The sequence below is a fragment of the Grammomys surdaster genome, unplaced genomic scaffold, assembly GCF_004785775.1.
Source record: "Grammomys surdaster isolate TR1022 unplaced genomic scaffold, NIH_TR_1.0 125946, whole genome shotgun sequence".
NCBI lineage: Eukaryota > Metazoa > Chordata > Mammalia > Rodentia > Muridae > Grammomys > Grammomys surdaster.
In genome coordinates, this window is record NW_021620768.1 from 76563 (window position 1) to 101145 (window position 24583).

Genomic DNA, 24583 nt, shown 5'->3' on the forward strand with positions numbered 1-24583 from the left:
GAGTCCGAGTCCTTCAGAAAGTGGGTGACCCTGCTACAGGCCCACAATTAGCATCTGTATCTCTGGAATCCGACTCCCTTTAGTTCCTACCATCTACTGCAGGCTCACATCCCAGGTAAAAATCAGGTCTGCCGCCTGCACAGAACATCCATCACCAGGACATCAGTGTGCCCAGAGTTCAGTACATCAGGGCTTTGTTTTGTTTTTCTTACGATCTTTGTGTGCCAGAGCTTCAAAGCCTTCATGACTCCACTGTCTTCTCAAGTTTCCACAACAGAGCCACTCTGGTAGGAAGGGGTGCCCGGGCCCTGCACCCACTCCTGAGGTGGTGTGAAGACGACTGTGTCAGCAGTGATTCGCCCCTGATGAATGGTGATGGGCACTTCCTTGCCTGGCACTTCGGCTTGACTACTCTCACAGAGTTAGGAGCACACATTTTAATTTCACACCGCAGGCTCAGATCAGAGCTTTGACCCGCTATCAATTCCCATGAACCTGTTTCGCGCTCAATATGACGGACCTTCTCTCTACCTGTCACACACATCATATCATGAGAAATAGAAAACAGATTTGCCTAGAACTAATGTGAGAGCCGTCATTTATCTGTGAAGCTAGACTGTAGCGTGGCAGCTGCTGGGCCCATATGACTTTTAAACACTTGAAATGTTCTGAGTCCAGATTGGGAGGTACTGTCAAGGTAAACATACTCCAGATTTCCAACTCAACACATGAGAAAGTAAAATATCACCCAGGTTTTTTTTTTTTCTTTTTTTTGATGTTGGTTACGTGATGAAATAACACTTTGGATATATTTAGATGTTAGGTTAAATAAAATATGCCACAAGATGTACTTTACCTGTTCCATTTAAATTTTTTAATGTGGTACTGAGATGTTGTTAATACAAGTGGTATGTACTGATAATTGCCATGGGATGATAAGCTGCTCTAGAATTTTCTGCAAGACACTAATCAACACTTTTCTCTCAATATGGTTACTCTGTCCCATACTGTCCTGTCTCCTAAGTCACATATTACCATCTTAGCCATGATGAAATTCTGAGAGTCTTGTCAAACGCATGTGGTGAACACATGTCACACGCTTCTATGCCCACCACCTTTTGCAAAGGGAGGCAGAGATAGAGGATCCAGCAAGAGATCCCACCTCAGCTGTGGAGGACATCAGGCGCCTACCTGATTTCTCTGCCACCATTCCAAGTTTAACCTCTCTCCACACCGATCCATCCTCAGGAGGAGAAGGAGTCTGAATGAGCACGTGCCATTCTTTCAACTGGATCTAAGCAGCCAAAACTGAAATACCTGTATTTAATCTGGATTGTGAGAACAGAATCACAGCTTCTAAGTGTTTGCACAGCAAACCAGACAGAGGAACTGTATGTCTCAAACCTTTACACAGGATCACCTTCCTAGGCCTCGCTGCCTGGATGAACACCAGCCAGGCAGTGGGGCCCAGACGCAGCTCCTGGGTCTCTAGCTGCCACTGCTTCCTGGCTTTCCTTTACCTTGTGTTCTTCTCAAGGTTTCTGAGGGATCCTGCCCAACAGCAAAGGATGGAGGCAGAGCAGCTGTGTGGGCTTCACTGCCTCTGTCAGCCTCCCATGGGGATAAACAGAAAATCACATGCTGAACAAGGACTCTTCCCTGGCATGGACGGCTACTGCCCTGGTCACACACTTAGTTTTTACCTCACACTGGGAGCACCACAGGTGAAGAGAGGGAGGCAGCTGCAGTGGTCAACAGCAGACACCCTGCCCCCACCTCCTGCTCTCTTCCCCCTGTGACAGTGGAGCACCCACAGAGACTGAAAAGTCTCCGTCTTGGCACTAGAGCGATGGCTCAGAGGTGAAAAGCACTTACTGCTCTTCCAGAGGACAGTCTGGTTCTCAGCACCCAGGACTGACAGTGCACAGCTCCAGCTTCCTTTTCTGCCTCTTCTGGACTCCATGAACAGCCACACAGATACCCATACACATAATTAAGAATAAATCTTTCTTTTAAAAGATTTTTCAAGCAGAAAGAAGCCTTACAGGGAAATAACACACGAGCCACAGAAAAGCAGGACCTCATTGGGGACAGGCTGGACAGAGCTGTTCAGCCACGCTCTTTCCTTTCTATTGCTGTTCCTGAGCTCACACTCTGAAAAGCCTGCTTATTTTGATGCTCTGGTCACAAAGTCTGGCACCTGTGTTCACGTACACTCCAGCCAAGGCATGGATCTATGTGCTCTTCCACTGAGGGTCTGGGCCAAGGACAGGTGCTCCGATCACATGCACTTTCCATAAGAACCACACAGAAACTCCACCCATCCCATGGCTTTTCTGAAGAGGGAAGAGTTTATTGCAGGTTCAGGATACCTGGAGAAGGCAAAAATCTAACAGTGAGAGTGAACTGTGGGGCCCACCCATTTCAAAGACAAGCAAGTAAAACAAATACAGTTATATATACAATTATTAAAAAGAGTGGGGTGGTGGAAAATAGGAAAAACTGCCAGCAGCCTTCCAGAAGGTTGATCACAGGACATTCAAGGAGCACCATGCGCCCCAGTCCCCGCTGGGTCTCAGCAGACCTGCCATGGCTTTCTGCCTGCTCTTGACAAAGAGCAGAGGAGAACCTGGTGATGACACAGCAGAGCTGACCCTGCTCTGCCAAGAGCTGCTGCACATTCCACTGAAAACCCCGCAGGCCAACTTCATAAGCATTTCCTAAAACACACATAGGGAAAGTTAGGGGAAACTGAGGGAGGGCATGTCTGCTAGGTCTGTGAGCCCTGCACCCCAGCCGGAGGGGAGCTGCTTCCTGGGGCATCAAGAATGCACTTCCCAAAGTCAGACATCCCAGAGGCAGATGACCCTTTCAAGTACTCACTTCTATTCAGAAGCCAGGTGCCTCAAGCCCCCTAAAAGAAGAGGAAGAGGCCATGTTGCCTCTCACAGAACAAATGAACCATAGCTGTGTCCTGAGAAGGGAGCACGTGGAGTGTCCTTCAATAGGGAGAATTCTAATTCATCCAATGCATTTCTATAAAAATGATGGAATTCCAGATAAAAGTTGCACATTCTCTGGGGAAAGCGGCCAAGTGTCTACTGAACTAAAAACACAGATGATTTAAAAAGAGTCACTCCAAATATGTCTCCACAACTGGCATGGCTTGCTTGACATGGCCAGGAACTCGAGAGGGCAGAACCCAAAGTGCATGAGGCCATGCTGCACACTGGCTCCAGGATGCCCAGTTCTGTTCTCAGGCAGTGACAGAACATGCCAACAAACTGTCAAAGCAGCAGCCAGGAGAGAAAGGCTCTTTCAGCGAGGAGTTGATGAGGCCTGGTGAAGAGCGGCCTTCCTGGCACGGTGAGCGGCTTTGGCCTGTGTACACAGAGTTCAGTCTCGGTGGCGGCGCCAGGTCCCTGCCAGATCACAGCCAGAGGTGGCTGGAGGACAAGGGGGCCCTGGAGACTCCAGTGGGGGAGGGGCCTCCTGGGCTGAGGGAGGGACTGGCGAGGTCTGTTCCCTGGATGTTTTGCTGCTATCTTGACAGTGCTTGCTGCAGAAAATCTGCCCCTCTTTATCTAGAGCCGTGTTCTGGGGAGAGAGAAGCAGAGATAACACATCACCCAAGCCTGACTCCATCGCACTACCAGGATCAGGAAGCAAGACACAGCATGCACAGGGCACAGAAACAGAAGAGGAGAAATATGCCAGGCTTCGAGTAGAAGCCTGGGGGGGGGGGCAGAGCCCCCACCAGCACCCGTCCCAGCAGCCACCCTTTGCCTCTGCTGGTAGCTGGGGGGAGTGGTGGGACACACCGCTCTAGAACCACGCCAGCTGGCCTATACAAGGTGGCTTGAGAAATTCTCCACTGTAAGCTGCACCTGAATTCTGAGTGTCCTGCTTATACCCATACCTAGGAGTGCTGGGGCAATCACCAGTCTCTGCCAGCTGCACTATCTTAGCTAGTATGCTTATCTAAAGAAAGTTACTATCACAGGGATACAGTACTCATGTGTCATAAATAAAGAATGCCATTACATCCATAGGGCATATATGGTATGACCAGGAATCCACTGGGGTAGCAGCAGCCACATGGTGTCCTTACCTGCCCCTCTCCCTATGAGGGACATCTGCATTCTGCTGTCTTCCTGGTCTTACTCATCTGCTCACCTTCTCAAGGGTATGGAGGCTGGAGGATACCCTTGCCTTCTGACCCATCTCGGGGATACCCAGGCATGGAGTCTTCTTTGTATCACTGGGGCTTGTGTGCCCTAGGAGCCAGCAACTGCCGTTTTACTGGGTTCACTACAAACGGGGGGACTTCAGGTTTCGGTTACCACTTCAGCTATGTGATAAAGGACCAGTAGGCACTCTGCAGTCTAACTCCCATAGGCCGTACCATAGATATTTCCAGTACGGATTAACAAATAAGCAGATGGAGAAGACAGTCTTCTCAAGGCTGGTGGCCTCCAGGCTGTGCTCCCCATAGCCTGGCAGTCTAAAGCTTAGCACTCGTAACCTTCCGAGGACAGTGTCAGTTAATGGGGTGAGTGGGAAAAGCATGGTCTGAAACTTAGCTCTGGAGCTGCTGGTATCAGTCCAGACCACTCCACCCTAGCAACCACAAGAGATATAGCAAACACTTATTCCTTCACGGACTTTCCCGGGTAGAAGAAAACCACACAGCCCTGACTATTTCCCCTCTTCTCTTCTGGCCAAGAGAACATGAGCATGCGTGGCAGAGGGAAGCTCGCGGTGCAGTTAGTACATACCATGGCCTTGGACCTAGTCAGGGGAAGCAATGCAGCAGCGGGAGAGGCAGGAGGGGAGAGAAGCAGGGACAGAAACTAGACTTACTTTCAACAGAAGCGACACAATTAACAGTCTTGTCTGTCTTAAATAAGGAAATAACCCCAAGCCCCACCCCCATGCCACCAAAGTAAGCAAAGAGCTTCTGGGTGGGAAAAAAAAATGTATCCTTTGACTAATGTTTCTCCCTCTGCAAGACCATGGAAGGAGGTGTCTTGTCATTCCCTTTTCTGCCACAAGAGGGCCCCTTCTAGTCTGAGGCTTTTCTCCCCCCCCACTCCACCCCTTTTTTTGTCCCTCACTGGGACAAAGAAGCCACCTCCCAAATCCACTGTCCTTCATCACCACACTGAGCACTGTCAGGGAGAGCACTCTTTCTGATATGGTCGTGTTCTTCCCCTGGAGGCTGGCTGATAAACATGCTGCAGCTCTGGACAAAGCACTAAAACCTCATGAAGATACTCATCCCTTGCCATCATTTGTAGAAAGATGCCCTTCACCTATGTAAACAGGAGCAGGCCACAGAACTGCTGGCTCTGCTCCTGAGCAGGAAACCAGGCTTGACAAGCTAAGTCTAGCACAAAGCTCCCCAAAGGCGTGCTGGGCTGGGCTGGCCAGGAGGTCAGTGGGTTCACAGGACCCGTACCAGCAGGAAGCTGAGGGCCCAGAGTCTGAGACAAGCATGCAGCTGGAAGAGGGGCTGAAAGTGAGGTGTAGCTCTCATGAGCAGTGTGTTGAATACCGGGATCTGCTTCACGATTTCTCATAGTCTCAACTGGGGAAAGAACGAAACTCTGAAGTGTCTCTCAAACTGTCAAATCAAACTGTCAAATGAAATGCAGACAACAGTGTCACTTGGGTGTCTTTCCCCTTTCTGAGTCAGCCCTACCCTAGCACACTATTCATGGAGCATCAGATACCTGCTTTAGGGACATGCTGAGGTGACAGGAGACAGGAAGGACCACATCTTTAAATTATGCACAGAGATCATTAACCATTCAGCTACAAAACATATCTTACTCTTCTGCTACTGACACCATATATTCAATAATGACAAACTCATGCCAGAGATAGGCATTGTATAGTTATTTTATATATAAAAACAATTTCAAAAACTGATCTCAGTTGTACAATCATGATACATATGACACAGGACCCAGAAGTGTGTCACAAGTTTTCCCCAGCAGCCACACATAGGCCCAGCCCTGAGTTGGGGAAGGACAAGCAAGAAGCCTTCTGCTACTTTTGGGACCACGTCAAAATTTGGCAGACTGGCTTTTGAACCACTGAGAACTGAGACTGCTAGAAACAAGTCTCAGGGATATCTCCAGTGGATTCTGAATGCAGTTCCCAGTGCTCACAATCTGGAGGCTTAGGCAGAGAATGTGGTTAGCTGGATGTCACCAACATGTGCCAAATAGCTCCTGCATATACATCAACACACAATTTTTATACAGTCACCTTCTTAAAGTTTGTTCAGTCTCGGGAACACCCTGTTAAAACTCAAGAGTTTGACATCTGACTAACTCCATTAGCAAGGGGGAAACCACTATTTGTAAGTGGTGAGAGGTTCTCTGTGTTATTATCCACAGTGCAGCTTACACAGCTTACACCTGGCCCAAGAGATGACTGTCAATCATTCCAGACCCTCAGCTGAGCTTCAGTGGTCAGGAGGCAGAGAACAGGCCTAGTGGCCATTAATTCCAGCGACCCACTGGATACATTCTCATAGTGCAGGGCACAGGGCTGCAAAACTAACAAGTCTTGGAAGATTAGAAAGCTAATTAATATATGATATAAAATTCTGACTCTATCAACTTCTCTTAAAGACTGTACTAGATGCTGAATATATACTTTAGGAGGTTATTGGGGGCACACACACAGCCGCTGAACACAAATGCTGACTCTTAATGGTTTTCTCTTGCACTTCCACAGAAGCTGCCTACAACACCATGCACGGTGCAGATGCACCCAGCTTCTGTTCAAGGGCTGGGTCTCAAAAAACGAATCCCTGAGAAGTCCTCCTGCTGTGGACTCCAGAGTGATGGAAGCTACAACTCCAGCCTTCCTGTGTTCTTCAAAGAGCACCCCTAAGTCTTAAAAGGCAGCACAAAGCCCAGTTTGTGGACTCAAGCTGAGTAGGGAGGAAATGCACACAGATCCCAGCAGGGAGCACAGTGGGAGGGAGCCTACCCAATGAACTAAGAGCCCTGGAAGAAGGGAATATGTCACCATGTCACTGATAGCAGGGACCAGGAATGCTGCAGGTGCCTAACCAATAGCAGAATAGTTGTGTCCATAAGGGGTGTGTGCACTCTGTGGCTTCCTGGGCTCCCCCTTTTTCCAGACATCCTGAGACTACACTGTGCAGTGAGAGTTTCCAGTAGTGTAGGGAGGAATACTGAGAACCTTTCCTACACGGCAAGAAGATGCTCTAGAAGCAAATGACAGAGCTTCAGGGACAGGCTATCTCAGGAACCTGGCGCTGGAGAGAGTTCCCGATATCCACCCCTGGCCCTGTGTGTCTGCGGTCTGCTGTGGGTGGGCAGGAGGACAGAGACACTGCTGTTGGAGACCTTGGCTGGCCAGCAGGTAGGGGATGCTCAGAGCGACTCCCAGACATCAGAGAGCTCACTTGGGTTATTTTTCTGTCCTGTACTTTCTTTTGACTCTCCTTAATGTTGCTTTTCATTTTTTTGTGTGTGTTTAAATATTTAGATTCATAGCCTTAAGGATTTTGGAAGAAGTACAAAACTAGGATCACTGTTACTTTTAAAGTAAAACTCTAACCATGAAAACGTGATGTAAAAAAAAATACTAATATGGGTTTAAAAACACACAAACTACTTTTTTGTTTTAAACCAAACAGTCTTTAGAAAGTGAAGTTTGTTAACTTGGCTGTTTTATATCCCAAGTCTGTAAGAAATCACACCTCAGTTAAGAGGCTGGGCCCTGCTTCCTTACACCGCCCATGCTGTGGACTGCACTCTCTCTCTGGATGTAGCAGCAGCTATGAGAGGTGAGGTAAGCTCCAGCCTGAGCTCCCTGGCACTTGCCTATCACTGTGGTTCTGTGTCTCCTCCCAGCCCCTAGCTGCCATGCAGAATCTAGGGAACAGGGCCAAAAGCACCCTTCACATGCCAGGCAATCCTCCATGGAAACATGGAAGACACCAGCTTCCATGGGCAGAACACTGGCTATCTGGTTTAGAAGATAGCTCCAGCTCAGCAGGCAGGCCAGAAGCCCCCAGCTCTGCCAGCCAGAGCTTAGCATCCCACTTACCATGATAACGGAGACCCCAGTGGTGGTGCTGTTCTGTTTGGGGAGCGCGTTATTAAAGTGCTGTTTTAGTTTACCTGTAACCTCGGCTTGCATATTATTCTCCTGGGATGCATCATCCTACAGAAAAGAACCAAACACAGTGACTCTGGGTCCTCAGCTTCAGCTGCTCACTGTTACCCCCACCACCAACCGAATGACGTCATCCTATACAGGCTCATCTTAGCCAGAAGAACAGAGGTTCAATTCTTTCAAAAATAATTGCTGCCGCTGTATAGCGCCATGAAAGAACACTGAACTGGCATGCATGAGACCCTATATTCCATCCTCGGCATGGCAGAAACACAGAATTCTACAGCACCACGCCTCAAGCCTTCAGGCAGACACTCCTCTGGATGGCACTGGGTAGGGTTCTCAGGCCCTCTCCCAAGGCAAACACAATACAAGTCATCCCATGGAAAGATAAAAACTGAGAGTTTATCATTTTCATGAAGAATTTGTGTGTGCTGTGCCACCTTGCTATAGCTCTGATTACACAGCAGGCTGAGGAGAGAACATGGCGTAAGCCTAATGTTTGACCCCATTTCTTAAGTTAAAACAAAACTGGCAGGAGAACACGCTGTATGCTGAAGGCTCAAGCTCCATCCCCAGGACATCAGTCATTCAGCTGATAGTCCTTACTGCTCACAAAGAGATGTGGTGTCTCCTCGACCTGTGCCTCAGCCCAGGGAAGCAGTCTGATGAGTGGAGGGGGTACAGTGGCACAGCCCTGTGGCTAATGAACTCAGGGTTCAGGACTTGCCTTCTAGTTCACCTTTTGCCCAGGGGAAACATGTGGTCAGTACCACATCCTCTCTGCTACCTCCTTCCAGTCCACAGGACTGCATGCCATGTAGACACAGAGGTCACAGTCTGAAACACATTCATCTCTGAGGAAAACACAAACCCCCAAACTAGAACAAAGTCATGGAATGGGTTCTTAAAGAACATCATAGCCAACCCCCATTTCATAAATGAGTAAACTGAGGTCCAGCAAGGGACACACTATCTACAAAGCAGGTGGGGACTCCAGTATCATCTTCTCCCATGATACTTGATCAATAGGACAGACATTCTACCTGCCATAGAGTTTGAATGTACAACTGTGCCTGTGCAAAACACATAGCAAGAAAGCATGCTGCTGACCACACAACATAAACTCCTTCATTCCCTGGGAATGTGGGTACTTACTGACACCCAGGGGTGACTCAGAATTTCTCCTGCAGTACAGCGAGCTTCAACGTTTACCTGAAGCATTTGACTGATTAACTCCTATAAAGGGGAGAAAGGGGAGGGAAGGGGGAGGGAAGACCACAGAGGAGGAGAAAGAGGGTGATTCCAGCATAAATACAGAAATCAAAAGCCAACACAGCAGCTCAGCCACTGGGGCATGATGCCAACCACCCACACGTTCAGGGCTTGTGAAACAGGCAGATCACTGCCTGTGTCAGCACAGTGCCTGGGACAGCAGCATCTCCTTCCAGTGAGTGCGATCCTAGACTGTGTCTCCTAAGACTTTTGGATCTCTGACCTCACTCCACAGGATACTGCGGAATTTTCCACTTTCATCACATATGTCTACAGCACTTAGAACAGCAGTGGAGGGACAGAATTGTAGTCCAGGTTTCGAAGTCTAGTTAGGGACTCCAGAGACTACACTATAGGACATTATATAAACTTACAGAAAGGTCACATATTAGAAGTCAAACCTCAGGAGCCCCAAGCTGTGGGCTGCTACAGCCCCACATGCAAGGACCCTCCAGTGTACACAGGAAGATCCCTCCACAGTACCTTGGCAGAGTCTGTAATGTTGTCCCAGTAGGGGGCTGGAAACTCCAGCTTTCCAGCCAAGATCTGGTCAAAGAGATCTTCCTGGAGATTGTTCTCACTAGTGACAAAGAAACGGAAGAATAGAGTCAAATGAGTGTCTGAGCGACAGAAAGGCGTAGAGGTTCTTTGGATTGGGCATGTCAGTGCTCAGTTGTGTATCATAGCTACATGGTGACAACAGAATTTTCCTTCTGGACAATGAGCCTAAGGACATTTCTTAGGCCTGGGAACCAAAGGCACAGACAATGATGCAGAGAGAGCTCCAGGAGTGGATGGTATGAAAGGCTGTGTACTTAATGCCTCAGAAAACAAGCTTGGTTAAAATGAAAGTGAGGTGTTGTGGCATGTTCCTCCAGAACTAGATACCTGGAGAGCTAAGGCAAGGTCAGCACTGGAGCCTAAGACCAACCAAGGCAAAATACAGCCAGAACCCAAGAAAAAAAGGAAAAGAATAATACACACACACACAGACACACACACAAACACACACACAAACACATACACACATATACAAGCATGCATACACACATACATATGCATGTATATATATAATGTATACATATATATACACATGTATATGTATGTGTATATATACATATATATAATAAACATATTTAGCTCTATATAAATATGTCTATATTTATATCACAAGCAAATATAGAAATTACAAATAGTGGAACCCTCAGGGGGAGGTTGGCAGTTTCACCAGGACTCATGCCTAAGTGTAGAACAGCAGCATCTATGCAACCTTTATTTTTTCCTTCATAGGAAGGTCTCTACAAAACTTTCCACTTTTTCACTGCAAAGCATAGATTTCAGAACCTAAATCTATACAAAGCATGACATAATTTGCTCCCCACCACAACTCAACTTTCCTTTGTGCTCAGTCTCAGAAAGCAAATACTTCCACTGACGCCAGCTAGGTTTGCTCAGTCAAGGAAAGCGTCCTGGATGCTCTCAAGTGGGCGTCTCCCAACCTGAGCTGCTTAGCCCTTCCCCAAACACACATATGGGGTCTAATGGATCCACAGCTCTTGACATTTGGTTGAACTGTGAAAACGGAAGGGAGAGACTCTGGATGGGGGATGTCCCGTGTGTGGTGAACACGGGAACAGAAACAGCAAACATGCTTAGCTTTCTTGGTCCACCACAGGCCCCAACAAAAAACTCAGAATATGCTGTTAGGATCAAATTAAAATCCAGGAGGATCTGAAATCAAGGCCGGCCTGGTCTACAGAGTGAGTTCCAGGACAGCCCGGACTACACAGAGAAACCTTGTCTCGAAAAAATCAATCAATCAATCAATCAATCAATCAATCAAGCCAGGAGTATAAGTTAGCGTTTACCTGGAAGACTGCAAATTTCATAGAATTTCTCCGCCAAACCTTTAGGGTTCTGATTGCCACCTTCTCAAAAGGGACACAGAGCAGTGTCTAGGGACAATTGCTAGGGACCTCTGACAGGGACAGGGCTGACTTCTATACTCAAGCATTTGCAAGACTTCTGCTTTAGCTGCACAGACAGCCAAAGGTATATTGAGAAGCAAGGGCCAGGTGGGGCAACCAGGCAAGGCGAGAAGTCACCACTGCACACCTGGAAAATGGGTGCACACAGCTGTCTGTAAGGAAACACAATGGCTTCTCTCCTTTGCACTGCTGTGATCAGCTCAGTGCTCCTTCAAAGAGAGTGAGAACTGCACAGAAGAACCCACCAGGACTTTACAGAAGCCGTTAGAAGTGAGAACTTACACAGCAGATGGTGTTAGAAGAAGACATACATATGACCGACTCTCAAGAGTGTTCCCACTACTCCACCTCCCGGTTTTACTCCTGGAGTCACAGGTAGCTTATATTGACTTGATCACTTAGACAGTACAGTTCTAAAAGCTGGAGTCCATCTTCACCAGCCATTCACAACAGTCCATGGAATCTAAGCAACATAGCCCGATCCAGCGAAAAGGACCCCAGAGTGTTAAACAGATAGAGCGAGACTCCAGGGATCAGCACTGTCCAGAGCTAAGCACCCAGTAGAAGAACAGCCTACAGGCAGTCATCCTTCTGGTACCCAGGTACAAAGAGCTACTCTGTTTGAATCCACAATGGATTTATCATCACATTTATATTACAAGGTCTGCTGGGGGGTGCTTTTTTATTCTAAACTATACCCCTTAGATGACAGGGCCAAGGGTGTAAAACAGTCCACTAAGCAGAAACAGTCTCTTTCAGTGACAGATGGTGAAAGGTTCAGGAAGGACACCTGATAAGGTCAGGTGTTAGCTATTTCAGACACAGCCCTCATCTATGACAGAGAGAGTTGGGTGGGGTGGGGTGGGGCTGAGAAAGGATGGACCAGGAATCTCAGAACAACCTTACAAATGCTTTCGTCAGTAGCTGTAGCACACTCTTTCTTGGGAAAAATTTGGATGTCTCTGAAAACCAATTTGAGTACAGATGGCTCTGATGTTAAGGAGGGGTGAGGGGCAAGTGAGCTCAAGAAGTAAGAAGAACAAACAAACCAACAAATAGAAAGCAAGCCAGCTGGAGCTAAAACCCACAGACACTGAAAAGAGAAAGACAGCCATTCGACAAAGGGAAGCAGTACATTCCAGATAACAGTTTCAGTTCAAAAGCTGTCAGTTGAATGTATATTTTGTAAAAGACAAAGCACTTTGAAGTGCTTGTTTAAAGGGCTTTAATATGTATTATAAAATATGATCTAGTTGCTTTTATTTTATTTGTTGATACAGGGTCTCATGTAGCCCAGCATGACTTCAAACTTGCTACATAGCCAAGGATGGCCCTGAACTTCCTATCTTCCTTGATTCCGTGTCCTATATTCTGGGATTATAGGCAAGTGCTGCCTATAATACATAGTGCCGAGGATTGAACCAAGAGCCGTCTACCAATCAAGTGAGCTCCCTCTCCAGCCCTAGAGTCACAATTATGCCATCCATTCTAGGCAATTATCACTTAAACCATCACATCCTTAATTTCCCATGGATGCTTTTATATTAACAGTGGGTTGTGAGATCTGCCTAACATATCTGTGCTGTAAAGACGCTTCTTGAAGAGGTGTTTCACATCATAGGTTATCTCAGTAGCAAAGAGGAAAGACATGTTCTCGAAGTTTCAAAGTGTGATAGCCAGAGATTCCTGATATTAGGCAGCCCCCAGAATGCTGTGGGCTGCTCTCGTCAGCCCAAGTCACCTCTCCATCTCATGATGCTGATGCTGCCCACGGTGACATCCAACTTGACCCTCACTTGGGTAACAGTAAAAACACTGCTCTCCCTGGCTGCACCAGAGACTGTGGACACTAGAGGGAGTCGTGAGCATACACTCCCTAATGCTGATCCTGCAAATTCCTTTTCCTTCATCTCAACTTGGATAAGTCACAAAAACTCCATGTTGACCCTGTTACCACGTGTTAGCAAAACACATCATCCTTCCAAATTTGACTAGCCACCCCCCCCAAAAAAAAAATCATCACCCAAATCAGCCCAGGGCCCAAGTCACTGTAAAAAAACAAAACAAAACAAAACAAAACAAAACAAAAGACCACAAACTACCCATCCTCTACTTCTTCCCTTCTGCCTTGCACAATGGAGTCCTTTAGTCTATGCTTAGTATCTCTGAGCTGGCCAATCACACATACCCAACCAGTTGCTTCTTGTCATTATTCTTGTATTCCATGTCTCTATCCCCCAAGTAGACTCTCAGTTCTGTGTCATTCTGTGCACAGCAATGATCAATAATCAATAAAAACATTGTTGAACTCACACTGAAAATGTGAGAACTTAAAAAAATTAAACTTTCTAACTTTTTCCAGGAAGTTTTCATAACAAATGTTTGGAGAGAAAAGATAAGCTATTTTTCACTCACTGACCCAGTTCAACATTCAACAGTACTATGAACTCCTCAAAACTCCTCATGGTGAAGCCTCATCCTCACTTGGAAGGTATTACAAGGTGGGCTTTTGGGAGACAGCCAGAGTTATAAGAACAGAGCCTTCATAAATATAATCGTAGTGTCTTTGGGGAAAGTCCCTAGAAAGGATAGAGTTCAGTGGTAGAGTGCTTGCCTAGCAGGAATCCTTGAGTTCAACCCCAATGTCATGAGGAGGAGGAGGAGGAGGAGAAGGAAAAGGAGGAGGGGGGGAGGATGAGGACGAAGAGGAGGAGGAGGAGGAGGAGGAGGAGGAGGAGGAGGAGGAGGGGGAGGAAAAAGAAGATGAGGAGGAGACAAGACACTCAGAAGTTCCTAGAGGTTGCCCTTTCCCTTTCTGCTGTGTGACTTCACCGAGAAGATGGCTGTCCACCAACCAGGAAGCAGGCCCTCACCAGACACCAAGCCTGCTGCTGCTCTGGTCTTTAATCTCCTGCCTCCATCACTGTGAGAATAAGCTTCCAGTCCTAATGAGCCACATAGTCTGTGGCAGTTCCTTACAGCAGCCAAAATGGACTGAAACCACAGCTCTGAGGATGTGCCTGTGAACTACTGCCATCACTTGGAACAGTACCTGGCACACCGCGTTCGCTGCTCACCAGAGTGAAGGAGGCAGTGGAAAAAAAAAAAGCAGAAAAGTGCCCATGCACGTGGAGATAGATGCACTGCAGCTTCCAAATCAGTCCAGGTCACAGCAGAGGAGATGAAACAGATCAAAATAAGAGCTGCAGCCAGTGTGGCTGGCCCAGCCCAGGGCCGATGGCTGGGCTGGCCAGGCAGCAAGCATTTCCATGGCTGGCTGTGTTCACCTCCGTTCCCACCAGGCCAGCACATAGCTGCCAAGTGTCAGGCCAGTTGATGCCAAATTTTCTCTAACTTCACTTCTCAGATAATAAATGTTACATGAAGGACTAAAGCTACCATAAAGCGTTCTGGTTTATGAGATAGAATTTGGGTGATTTAGAAATTTCATATCAAAATTGAGTAGTTTAAAACGCTGCTCTCGAATCAAGTAAAAGTGGCACCTATACCAAGAACTTCAAAAAGTATACCTGAATGATTCAGCTTTCTACATAAGGATCTTTATATTCTACCCTTCTTCAGAAGCAGCAAAATCTAGAGTCTACTAGAAACATATTTCATGGAACGATAGCCAAAGAGCTCACAGGCTCACACACAAAGCAAAGGCTTCATATCCGAAGTATGGTCAGAGTAGGGCCAGCTCAGAGGCAGAGTGTGCACAAACGGACGATCCCTGTGTTCAGGCTCCCATACAAAAGAGAAAGAAGGAAGGAAGGAATGGAAGGAATGGAAGGAACGGAAGGAACGGAAGGAAAGGACAGAAAGGAAAGAAAGGAAGGAAAGGAAGGAAGAAAGGAAGGAAAAGAAAAAACAAAGAGGAAAAACAAAAATCAAAACGCCAAAGACAAAACATGAGTTTCTACCAGTAGGCTATAAATTAAGACAAACAGTGAAAGTTGTATTTATATAATTTTAAACTGGTAATTTTATTTACTGGCTTAGGGTCCTTTCTGCCAGGAGTTAAGTGTCTGGGAATTTATAATTCAAATATAGTTACCTCCGGAATGGTGGGAATCCACAGAGAAGTATGTACGTAATCACACCAGCTGCCCAAACATCCACCTTCAGGCCATACCTGGAACAGTGAGAGAGAGCAGGCAATGGTGGGCCTGAGCATAAGCCTCACTGCTGAAGTCTTTATGAGTGCCACACAGAAGGGGGAGCTGTCCTCTGAAAAGCCATGTGCTTTCTCTCCATCCGACCACTATCAGTGACCGCCTCCCACTCCGCAGGCCAGATAAGAGCAAACTACTCCCTAAATTCACGCTCATGGTGCATGTTACATCTCTCTGCTTCCCAGTCTTCCTTCTCAGGACACACTGGACACAAAGCAACAACGACAACTATGTGCCTTTGTCACCCATGTCACCCATATCAAAGCATGGTCAGAGACAGGCAGAATCTCACCCTGTTTCAGCAATGATTTCTGGTGCCACATAAGTTGGCGTGCCACAGACTGTATACAACGGGCCTTCAACCACCGTCGCCAGCCCAAAGTCTCCCAGTTTCAAAGACTTGGTTCCATCTGGGTATTCGCACACCTGGAACAGAAAACAGCCAACAATCATCAGTCTTTGTTGCTGTTGTTGTTTTGGGTCTTTCCCCCATCCCTTAAACAGCTGTGAGAGGGACCTAGGAATTAGGCAGGAAAGACACATTGACTTTTACAATGTTTAAAGAAAGTTCTTCTGGTAAGAGAACCATTGTTGTAAAGGGCCAAGAGATCTCCTCAGAGACTTCATTCAGTTCAACTGTGTTTTCCAAAGGTAAAATTCTGCATGATCTACAATGCCCTAGCCTTAACAAGCCTCCACGAGCAGCACCGAGAGTTACTTTAACTTCATTCCTCTGGCTTATTATACTTGCAGACATACCCATGTGCTTACAATGACCACATAACTGAGAACAATTTACCTTATATCCAAGCAAGCTTTCCTTAAGAGATAAAAGCCAGGAAATAACATTACAAGTAGACAATTTTGGAAGCCAATGAGCACACAGACAGCTAACTGAGTATTGGCTGTGTGATAAACAAACATGCCAAAATAGATTCTCTTGTGTGTCCATTTAAAAGCACCAAACTTCAGAAAAAAGTAGCCGCACAGACCAAATCAATATGCAAGACTCTATTTTTATATTTTAAACACAGCTTGTTTCTCCTTGTGTTTTACTACTGAGCCGGACTTGCATTTCAACTACTACAAACTTTAGAAGGGAAATACTTAGAAAGCGATGTTTTTTCAACATAAGCAGTGACTAGCATCTGCCACTGAGGGAGGTGACTTACACAGTCACTGACAGAGAGTACAGAGATCCTGGGGCTCCCTATGACACTGATGGCCCACTACCCTTCCCTGCTTATCTGATACAGAACACTTTTTCCTTTGGGACATTACAGTATCCTCCATATTTACACACAGTATTTACACAGCTCATGCACATCTCCATGACTTTAGAGAGTCATGGAGTAGTGGTGGTGATTCTGAACCCCTCTACAGTGGGTATCACTCTGTGTGAACCCCACAACACAGCAGAGACATACGCAAATATACAAAGGATCTAGCTTGAAGCTACAGAGTGGAGATTCTTAGTCATGCCACATAAGACAGCTTTCCATCCACAGTGTTTAATGTAAACATTAATAAGAACAATCTAGAATAGATACAGTTAGGACTTACGATGCATTTACTGAAACCCAAACAGGAGAACAGAATTCTGAGCAACTGAAGTGATCAGAGCATGTATAAGCACATGAGTCAACGTCTCAGTAATGTCACTGCTATCTCATATTTACAAGTCATTAGTTACTGTTTTTATAAAACTGTGTTATTTAAACCCTCCATTTAGAGATGTGTGGGGTGCTGAGAGGCTGTTGTCGGTCTCAGAAGCTGCATTTTTACATCCCCTATAGAACACAGAGTCAGATGCAGATGTACAGACAGAAAGGGAGTGGGCAGCCTACAGTTGCCGACTGGTTGGGACTCCTTGGTTAACCATGAAAGTATGGCTTAGATAGAAGTGGGAAATAATAGTGCTTTAGCTGATCATCTCCTCCCAATATAGAAGAAAATATGCAACATATTAATAACCTTTAAATCCTAGCTGGGGATTCTGTTCAAATCTACAAGGAAAATTAAACACCACTGTGTAACTGCATGGCAAAGACACACAAGAGGCTGGCTAGGGTCTGCTTTGTGCAACTGACTGTGGAGCTGGGGTGGAGATGGGAGGTGGAGAGACTACACCCTACACAAGGTCTGGCAAATAGAAAGGGAGGAAAAATGACTAGAGACAAATGAAGAGCATCGTTCCCAAGGCTTCCTGACAGTTACTGATACCCTCAAGAACTAGTCAAATTCACATATTCTCTCAAGCACAGCACTAGACTTTGATTGGGACCACACTGGCCAACCAGAAAATAAACGCTACCTGCATTTTGCAGGCAAGGAAACTGAGGCTCATAGAACTAAGTGTAAGCTACCAAGCAGGCTTTGTAGCCAGGACCCCTCATTGTTCCACTAAACCACCCTCCAATGTGTTCTGTAGCGAAACAAAGCCAAAACCCTGGCAGCCTCAAGTGCAGATTCTGAGTGAATTTAGACAACTGTGAAAACCTCAGCCCTGCCATGTACAAATGGCCCACCTCACACTGAGAGATGCTCTGTCAAGCAGCTGGCAGAATGCAAAGCTGAGAAGTGGGAGGAACACAGGTCTCGCATCCAAAGGGAATCCCTCATGCTCTCTAAATAAAACGCCAGCGTAATGATTTAGAAGGACATCAACCATGAGAAACCCAACCTCTTCTCTCCTCTGTCCCCGAACTCCTGGAAACACTGAATTTATCACTAGTCTCCATACTTAACTATGACAGGGCAGTGCTGGGCTGTAACTCACAGCATTAATGGCCACCTTCGTGCTCCCTGACACAAACCCATACATCTGCTTTGGCAGGGTTTTAAGTTATGATACCAGGCAAGGGGATGCAAATCAGATGTCAGAATGCCCTGCTGTTTAAAAACTGCATTAGTTCCCAGACTGGAAGAGAACAAGAGTCGTGTGGGGTGTTCACTGTTAGTACCTCAGTGGTACCGTCTCTTCAGTGCAGTGCCAATCTGCTGACTAAATCTAGGGACAGACACCTACGACTGGGGCTTGCATAGCTGGCACATGTGCAGCTCAGAAATGTGTACGCTGCTAGGGTCTTTTCTGGAGGCTGATCCCACAGTCTTAGCACCATATACTCACAAAAAATGTCTACAGTCCTAGCCTCTCAAGAAGCTAAGATAATCTCTTGAACTCAATGCCAGAATTCAGAATTCAATGCCAGCCTTGAAAAGTGAGTCACGATTTCACTAATAATAAAAACAATGATGCTGCTCAGAAACAGTGCCTTACACTTTAGAACACAGCATAATGAAGTATCTTAGGATGGGCTTCAATACCCACTACAAAATTCATTTACGTCTCACATACACTTTAAACACATAGCCTGAAGATAACTGATGGCATTACGCCACAGACTGAAAAGGACTTGGGAGCTTCTGCTGGCAGCCCAGCCATGAGAAGCCCTGTTGACATAGGGCCATCTCCTCTAGGAAAATCAGCTAGCAGGCTGTGCTAGAGTTTCCTGCTGCCACAGAGCACTTCCATGGTAGCTACATCATGCCTGGGAACTTCACTAACCAGATCCGGGTAGCCTCCAGCAGTCATGTCTCCTGATGGTGTTAGAGCCAGAGCTGACCACCAGCCTCTCTAAGAAGCATCTTATGCCAGCCTTCCCACCATGGTTCAACAAATGCCCTTTCTACGGAGACATTGCCATCTGATACAACAGAGGAGCTAACTGTGTGTGGGGTCTGCTGTGCTAGATGTTCTGCATGTGTGGTTCTATCTCCCAAGAGGTAGAACTGAGGGAGGGAGAGCATGCACTTACAAGTATGTAAAAGACATAGCATATCTTCAGTTTCCATATTTACAAAGCTTAGAGGAATGGACTACCTCCAAAGTTCTGTTTGTACATGAAGTCACCTAGTCTGCTCCTCCCACCCATGGGCTTCTACTGGTCCCTATCTTATTCTCCAAAGTTATCACCTTACAATTTTGTTCTTCAGTTAGTATTGCTGCCATAAGTTTTAGATGGCCAAGGACCCCAGAATCTCTGTGTCAGAGGCTTGATGCTTAGGGTGGTGATGCTGGGGGGAGGTGGACCCGTTAGCAGGACGGGCTTCATACAGGGTACTTTACATCATTACAAACCCTCAAAGGTCCCTGAGTCTCCCTTCCTCCCTTTCTTTGCTTCCTGGATCACAAAGTGGGCAGTTGGCCCTACCTCATGCTCTTCAGAACTGCCATCAGCCATCGGAGGCCTGAACCAATGGGTGCACCTCCATTAGACCGGAACCTCCGAACTTTACCCTTTCTCTTTACACATTAATTACGGCAGGTGTCCCATTATCATAGCATGAAACTGACTAACACAATCAAATACAAATGAAAATGTACTTCTAATGTCCAGAAAACAACGTGCACACCCATTAAGAAGCCCATCAGGGTCTTATGTGTGCATGTAAAACACCCCGACAAACTTGAACTTGCTGGTTTCTCTAGAGTTCCTTTCGTGTGCTCTCTGTTCAGCACTGTGGTATTGGTTTACTCTTAATGTTATTCTGCGCTGTGATGTTTTCACAGCATTACAATCATTTAAAACAACAGAAGCATGGGTTAAAAATGAAATAGCAGAGATTTTGAACACACCAGGAGATTCTCAGGTTTGATGTCTCTGTGTACGATGCTGAGGCCGTGTAGGTATCTGAGGGCATTGGCTAGGTTATACACCATGGCGCTTCCATCTCTCTCAGTGTACTTGGTTGAAGAAGTAATCGCATCAAAGAGATCTCCACCCTACAGGATAAAGAAAGAGATGCATCGAAATGTCAACAGTTCAGTCCTCTGAGATAAGAAGGGTGTCACATCGACTTGCAGCAGACGGAGAAAGGGCCATGCATGAAACTTATGTGTCTGAATAACAAAGGTTAAGAGGCTGTGGAACATTTTTCTGATGGTTCCTCAGGAGCGCTGCGTGCTCTGAGATCTGACATCAGTGAGCCTGCCCGTCCTTACTTTGACCAGTTCCATCACTAGAAAGAGCTCAGTTGCTGTCTCCATCTCCTCAACCAGCATGATGATGTTGGGGTGCTTCACTCGGCGCAGGATTGACACCTCGTTCTCAATCAGATGCTCCTGTCAAACAAAGGGTGTAGAGAGGGACATGAAAACCACAGAACCTTCTGCTCTGCCCAAAGCCTGGAGGACAGTACATCACAGTCTATTTCTGATGCCGAGGGAGACATGTCTCTTGGCATAGGACGACCACACTTGCCTTCTTAGCTCCCCAGGGATAGGACAGGCCACTAGTGAACATGTCTTTGCCAAGACCTTACAGAAAGTGGCTTCTGAGCATGCCCAGAACTGATATACAGTGTATGACTCCACTCTAGCCAATGACAGTAAAGACAGTGTCCACACAGCACTGTGCCTTCTGTAAGGCAGGAAGGCCAGAGCCACTTTCTAACTTCAGTACTTCATGAAAACCAGCAACTGGGCATGTAAGAAAATCTGACACTCAAGCTCTAAGATTAAAACGCTTGACTGTTACCGATATAAATTTTAATTTTATGCTAACACGCATGAAAAGTAAGCTTTCTCCTTTTATGGGTGAGGATGAAGTCATTCTCCAGATGGGAGCTCCTTACACTCTGTACTTCAGAAATCTGGATGGCACCAAACCACACAGCTCGCTTTCACTGTAACCACAGCACCTCTCCCCTGGTGAGAGCACACTACCTCAGTGTTGCCCTGCTGAGCAATGTGAGTGAGGACTGCTCGGTAATAAAATGGTCACTCACAGAATTAGGAAATTATCCACGAGTTATACGCAGTAACCTTTCTGTTCCAAAGGCTGCACGTGTACACCCTCACTAACGTCAACGGCAGATCTATTTGAATTTAGAAAGTACAGTATAAAATTTGCTAGCTGACCTCTTCGACATTCTAAATGCTGAAATAAGATGCTTTTATATAGATGTATCATTTACTGCCTAAGGATGTGTGTATACTGCACATCTATGGTGTGTATGTAGGGTGTGTGTGTGTGTGTGTGCACCCATGTGTGTATGTATGTGGTGTGTGTGCGTGCATGTGTGATGTTTAATTTCCTCTTGGCCTATACTACCATGACTTTCAGAGCAGAACATGGTATTCTGACACAGCATTTGATCCCTAGTTTTCCCATATCTTCTGTATCTTTGGTGCATACACATACTCACATTTTTACTCTAATTTCAAATACCCCTGACAATAGCTTGAAGAATAAATTATGACAAATGAACAAATAACACACAGAATAAAATCTACAAGCTCCTGCACATGGTGGGTTGAAATTCTTGAGCACTGAACGTTCTATGCCTATTAAAGTCATCATGGGATAAACACCGGCAAAGGACAAGAAATGCTAAATCGGAAAGTCTACTAGAAAATGACTCCTGACTGCTAGCCACAGAGTACGGCTTTGTGTAACGCTGTGACTTAGTTTTATTTCAGTCCTTGGAGGTGGGAGTGTAAGTCCAGTGTTCACGCCTCTAAGTCCACATCTCTTGTACTGGACATCACAGCTTGTGAAAGGGGAATGGCTGAGTGACACTCAAGCTAGAATTTTTAAAAATGAAGATGACAGCTGTAAAAATGACAATATTATTTTGATGAAAAGACAGGAACAAGCAAACTGGACATGAAGAGCTGCATGGGCTTTATGTCAGGAGAATCTGTGCCCTGTCAGAAAAGGGGACTTAGGCTTCTTGAATGCTGCAGGACTCAACAGGTCCAAGTCTTTCAAAGCCTAACTAGCCATGGCTGGGAAGTCAGGGACAATGGCCCCTGCTGAGCATGAGCACAAAGCAGCAGCCAACACCCTGGGACCCCAATCCAGGGAAGCGACTGTACAGCCAGCCACTACAGCCACACAGAAGACACGGTAAACCCTCCACACTTATTCACACCAAGTGAATCAGATGTAAAAGCAGTGACGAGAATTTGTCTCACTCTATTGGAAGCAAACACAAGAGCGGTCAGCTCATTCTAAAACTAAATAGGTCATGGTTTCCATCTTAAACCCCATATTCTGCCTGCTCATTATCCCCAATGTTAAGAGATTTTAAACTTATTTTCAGGGAAGTTTTGGATGCAAATTTATAAACGTGAAGCAGTCTGTGTCAGCAGTGTAAAGAAAGTTCTTTGTATGGAGTTAAAACATGCTGTCTATCACATCCAGAGACCCTTCAACAAAAGGCACTCAAAACGTCTGTGGACCCACTGTGGGACCCCTCTCGGCAGTGTTAGAAAGCTACCAGCAGTGTCAAGTTCAAACACCAAGTAAGTACTGGGACAACAGCCTCCACATAAGCTACATGTGAATGCACTGCTCTGCTCTTGACAACACTCATAGCTAAGTTCAGAGTAAAGGTTCCTGCTGGGACACAGAAGCTGCTCCTCTCTGCTCCCCACTGCTTTCTATGCCTGACTATAAAGGAACAATCCTTTTAAAACAGTGGCTCTCAACCTGTGGGACACAACCCCCTTGGGGATTGCCTAAGGCCACTGGAAAACACAGATATTTATATTATAATTCATAAAGGTAAGAAATTACAATTATCATGTAGCAATAAAAATATTTTATGGATGGGGGCCACCAAACACAAGAACTGTGTTAAAGCGTTGCAGCATTAGGAAGGTTTGAGAAACACCGTTTTCAAACTAATTATCCTGAAAAACCAAACATAAGCACTAATATAAAGCTTCACAACTGTTTTCCCCAAGTCTTGTGCAACCCACAGTAGCTTTTACTATACCGTGTAAAAATATTCTACAGAATATATACAGAATACAGAATTATCAAACTCTCTCTGTACAGAATGTAAGTAGATTTGAGCCTGGCTGACGTGACTCTACCTTCCCATAAAGAGCCTCCCTGCTCCATCAAGGCTGAGCTGGGGGACTCTCTCCTAGGCTGCCAACACCTACATGTAGAAAAATCATAGCTCCTACTGTCGTCTGTTGGTGGGCTGGTCTGGAGTACCTAAGTCCTAGAGGCATCTGCCTCACTTCCTAGCAAACAGCACAGTTACAAATGTGTGAGCACGTGTGTGCATGCACGCACATATACACACATATACACACTGGTACCCATACACACATGCATGCACATATACAACACACCCTGTGCATTGTCTGCCGGTGGCTTCCCAGCTGGCAGCTAGACTGTTGAGGATGAGATAGCAAGCAGGACAGTGTGTTCAAATCACTCTATGTGGTTTCTGACGGAAGCACATGCAGTTGAATTAATTCATAGTCACCCAAATGCATCAAGTCCTGATCCTCCAGACTTTGTAAATATTACCTTATTAGGAAAGGGGGACTGAGCAATACAGAGACAGTAACAGGCTAACACAAATGAATCACAGCAGCCTTCTAGAGAGGCAGGAGAATTCACAGGGATGCAAGAGCAGCAATAAAAGCCCAGAAGAGAAAATGTGAAGAGGGGGAGAGACTGCAATGATATGGCTGTAACCTAAGGCTGCCAATCACCTGGAAGTGTGCTGAGAGCCAGAAGCACCTTCTCCCCAGGACCCCCAGAACAAGTGTAGATTTCTGACTTCCAACAACCAGAACTGGGATAATTTCTGTTGATTTAAACTATGTGGCAAGTTACTCCAACAGCTCAAAACTAGCGTAATAGGCTTCTGCATTCGAGTCTTGTCTGGGCCCATAACATACGGAAAATGAATACAAAACTTATAGGGTGAAGAGAAAAGGACACTTGGGGTTTCTTTACTGTGGAGAGTCAGTCACTACTCAATTAGAATGAGCAGTCTTAGAACAGAAGGAATCCTAACCCAATACCACAGCCTCCTCAACAACCTCTGTTAATGTAGCCACAAGGCAGAGCAAAGTCTGTTCTGGCCACTGACAGGTTTTCCTACCAAAATCCTGCCATGGTTCAAGGACCAACTCAAATGTTTCTTCTGTATACAGGAGAGAGA

At 46.1% G+C, this 24583-nt stretch overlaps 1 protein-coding gene across 5 annotated transcripts in view; it reads right to left on the reverse strand.

Annotated features, from left to right (window-relative positions):
• Positions 1–2332: 2332 nt before the first annotated feature.
• Dclk2 (doublecortin like kinase 2) overlaps positions 2333–24583 on the reverse strand; it is a 132621-nt gene continuing 110370 nt past the window's right edge. For 4 of the 5 annotated variants that reach the window (XM_028753097.1, XM_028753096.1, XM_028753095.1 and 1 more), the window contains 8 exons: positions 20610–20729; positions 20244–20390; positions 15897–16030; positions 15487–15564; positions 9925–10021; positions 9325–9405; positions 8098–8214; positions 2333–3597 (listed from right to left, as the gene is read on the reverse strand). In XM_028753097.1, coding sequence (XP_028608930.1) covers positions 3397–3597; positions 8098–8214; positions 9325–9405; positions 9925–10021; positions 15487–15564; positions 15897–16030; positions 20244–20390; positions 20610–20729 — 975 coding nt within the window. In that variant the 3' untranslated portion in view covers positions 2333–3396. Of the gene's footprint in view, positions 3598–5557; positions 5640–8097; positions 8215–9324; positions 9406–9924; positions 10022–15486; positions 15565–15896; positions 16031–20243; positions 20391–20609; positions 20730–24583 lie in introns of all 5 variants that reach the window. The other variant, XR_003709445.1, reaches the window with a different exon arrangement.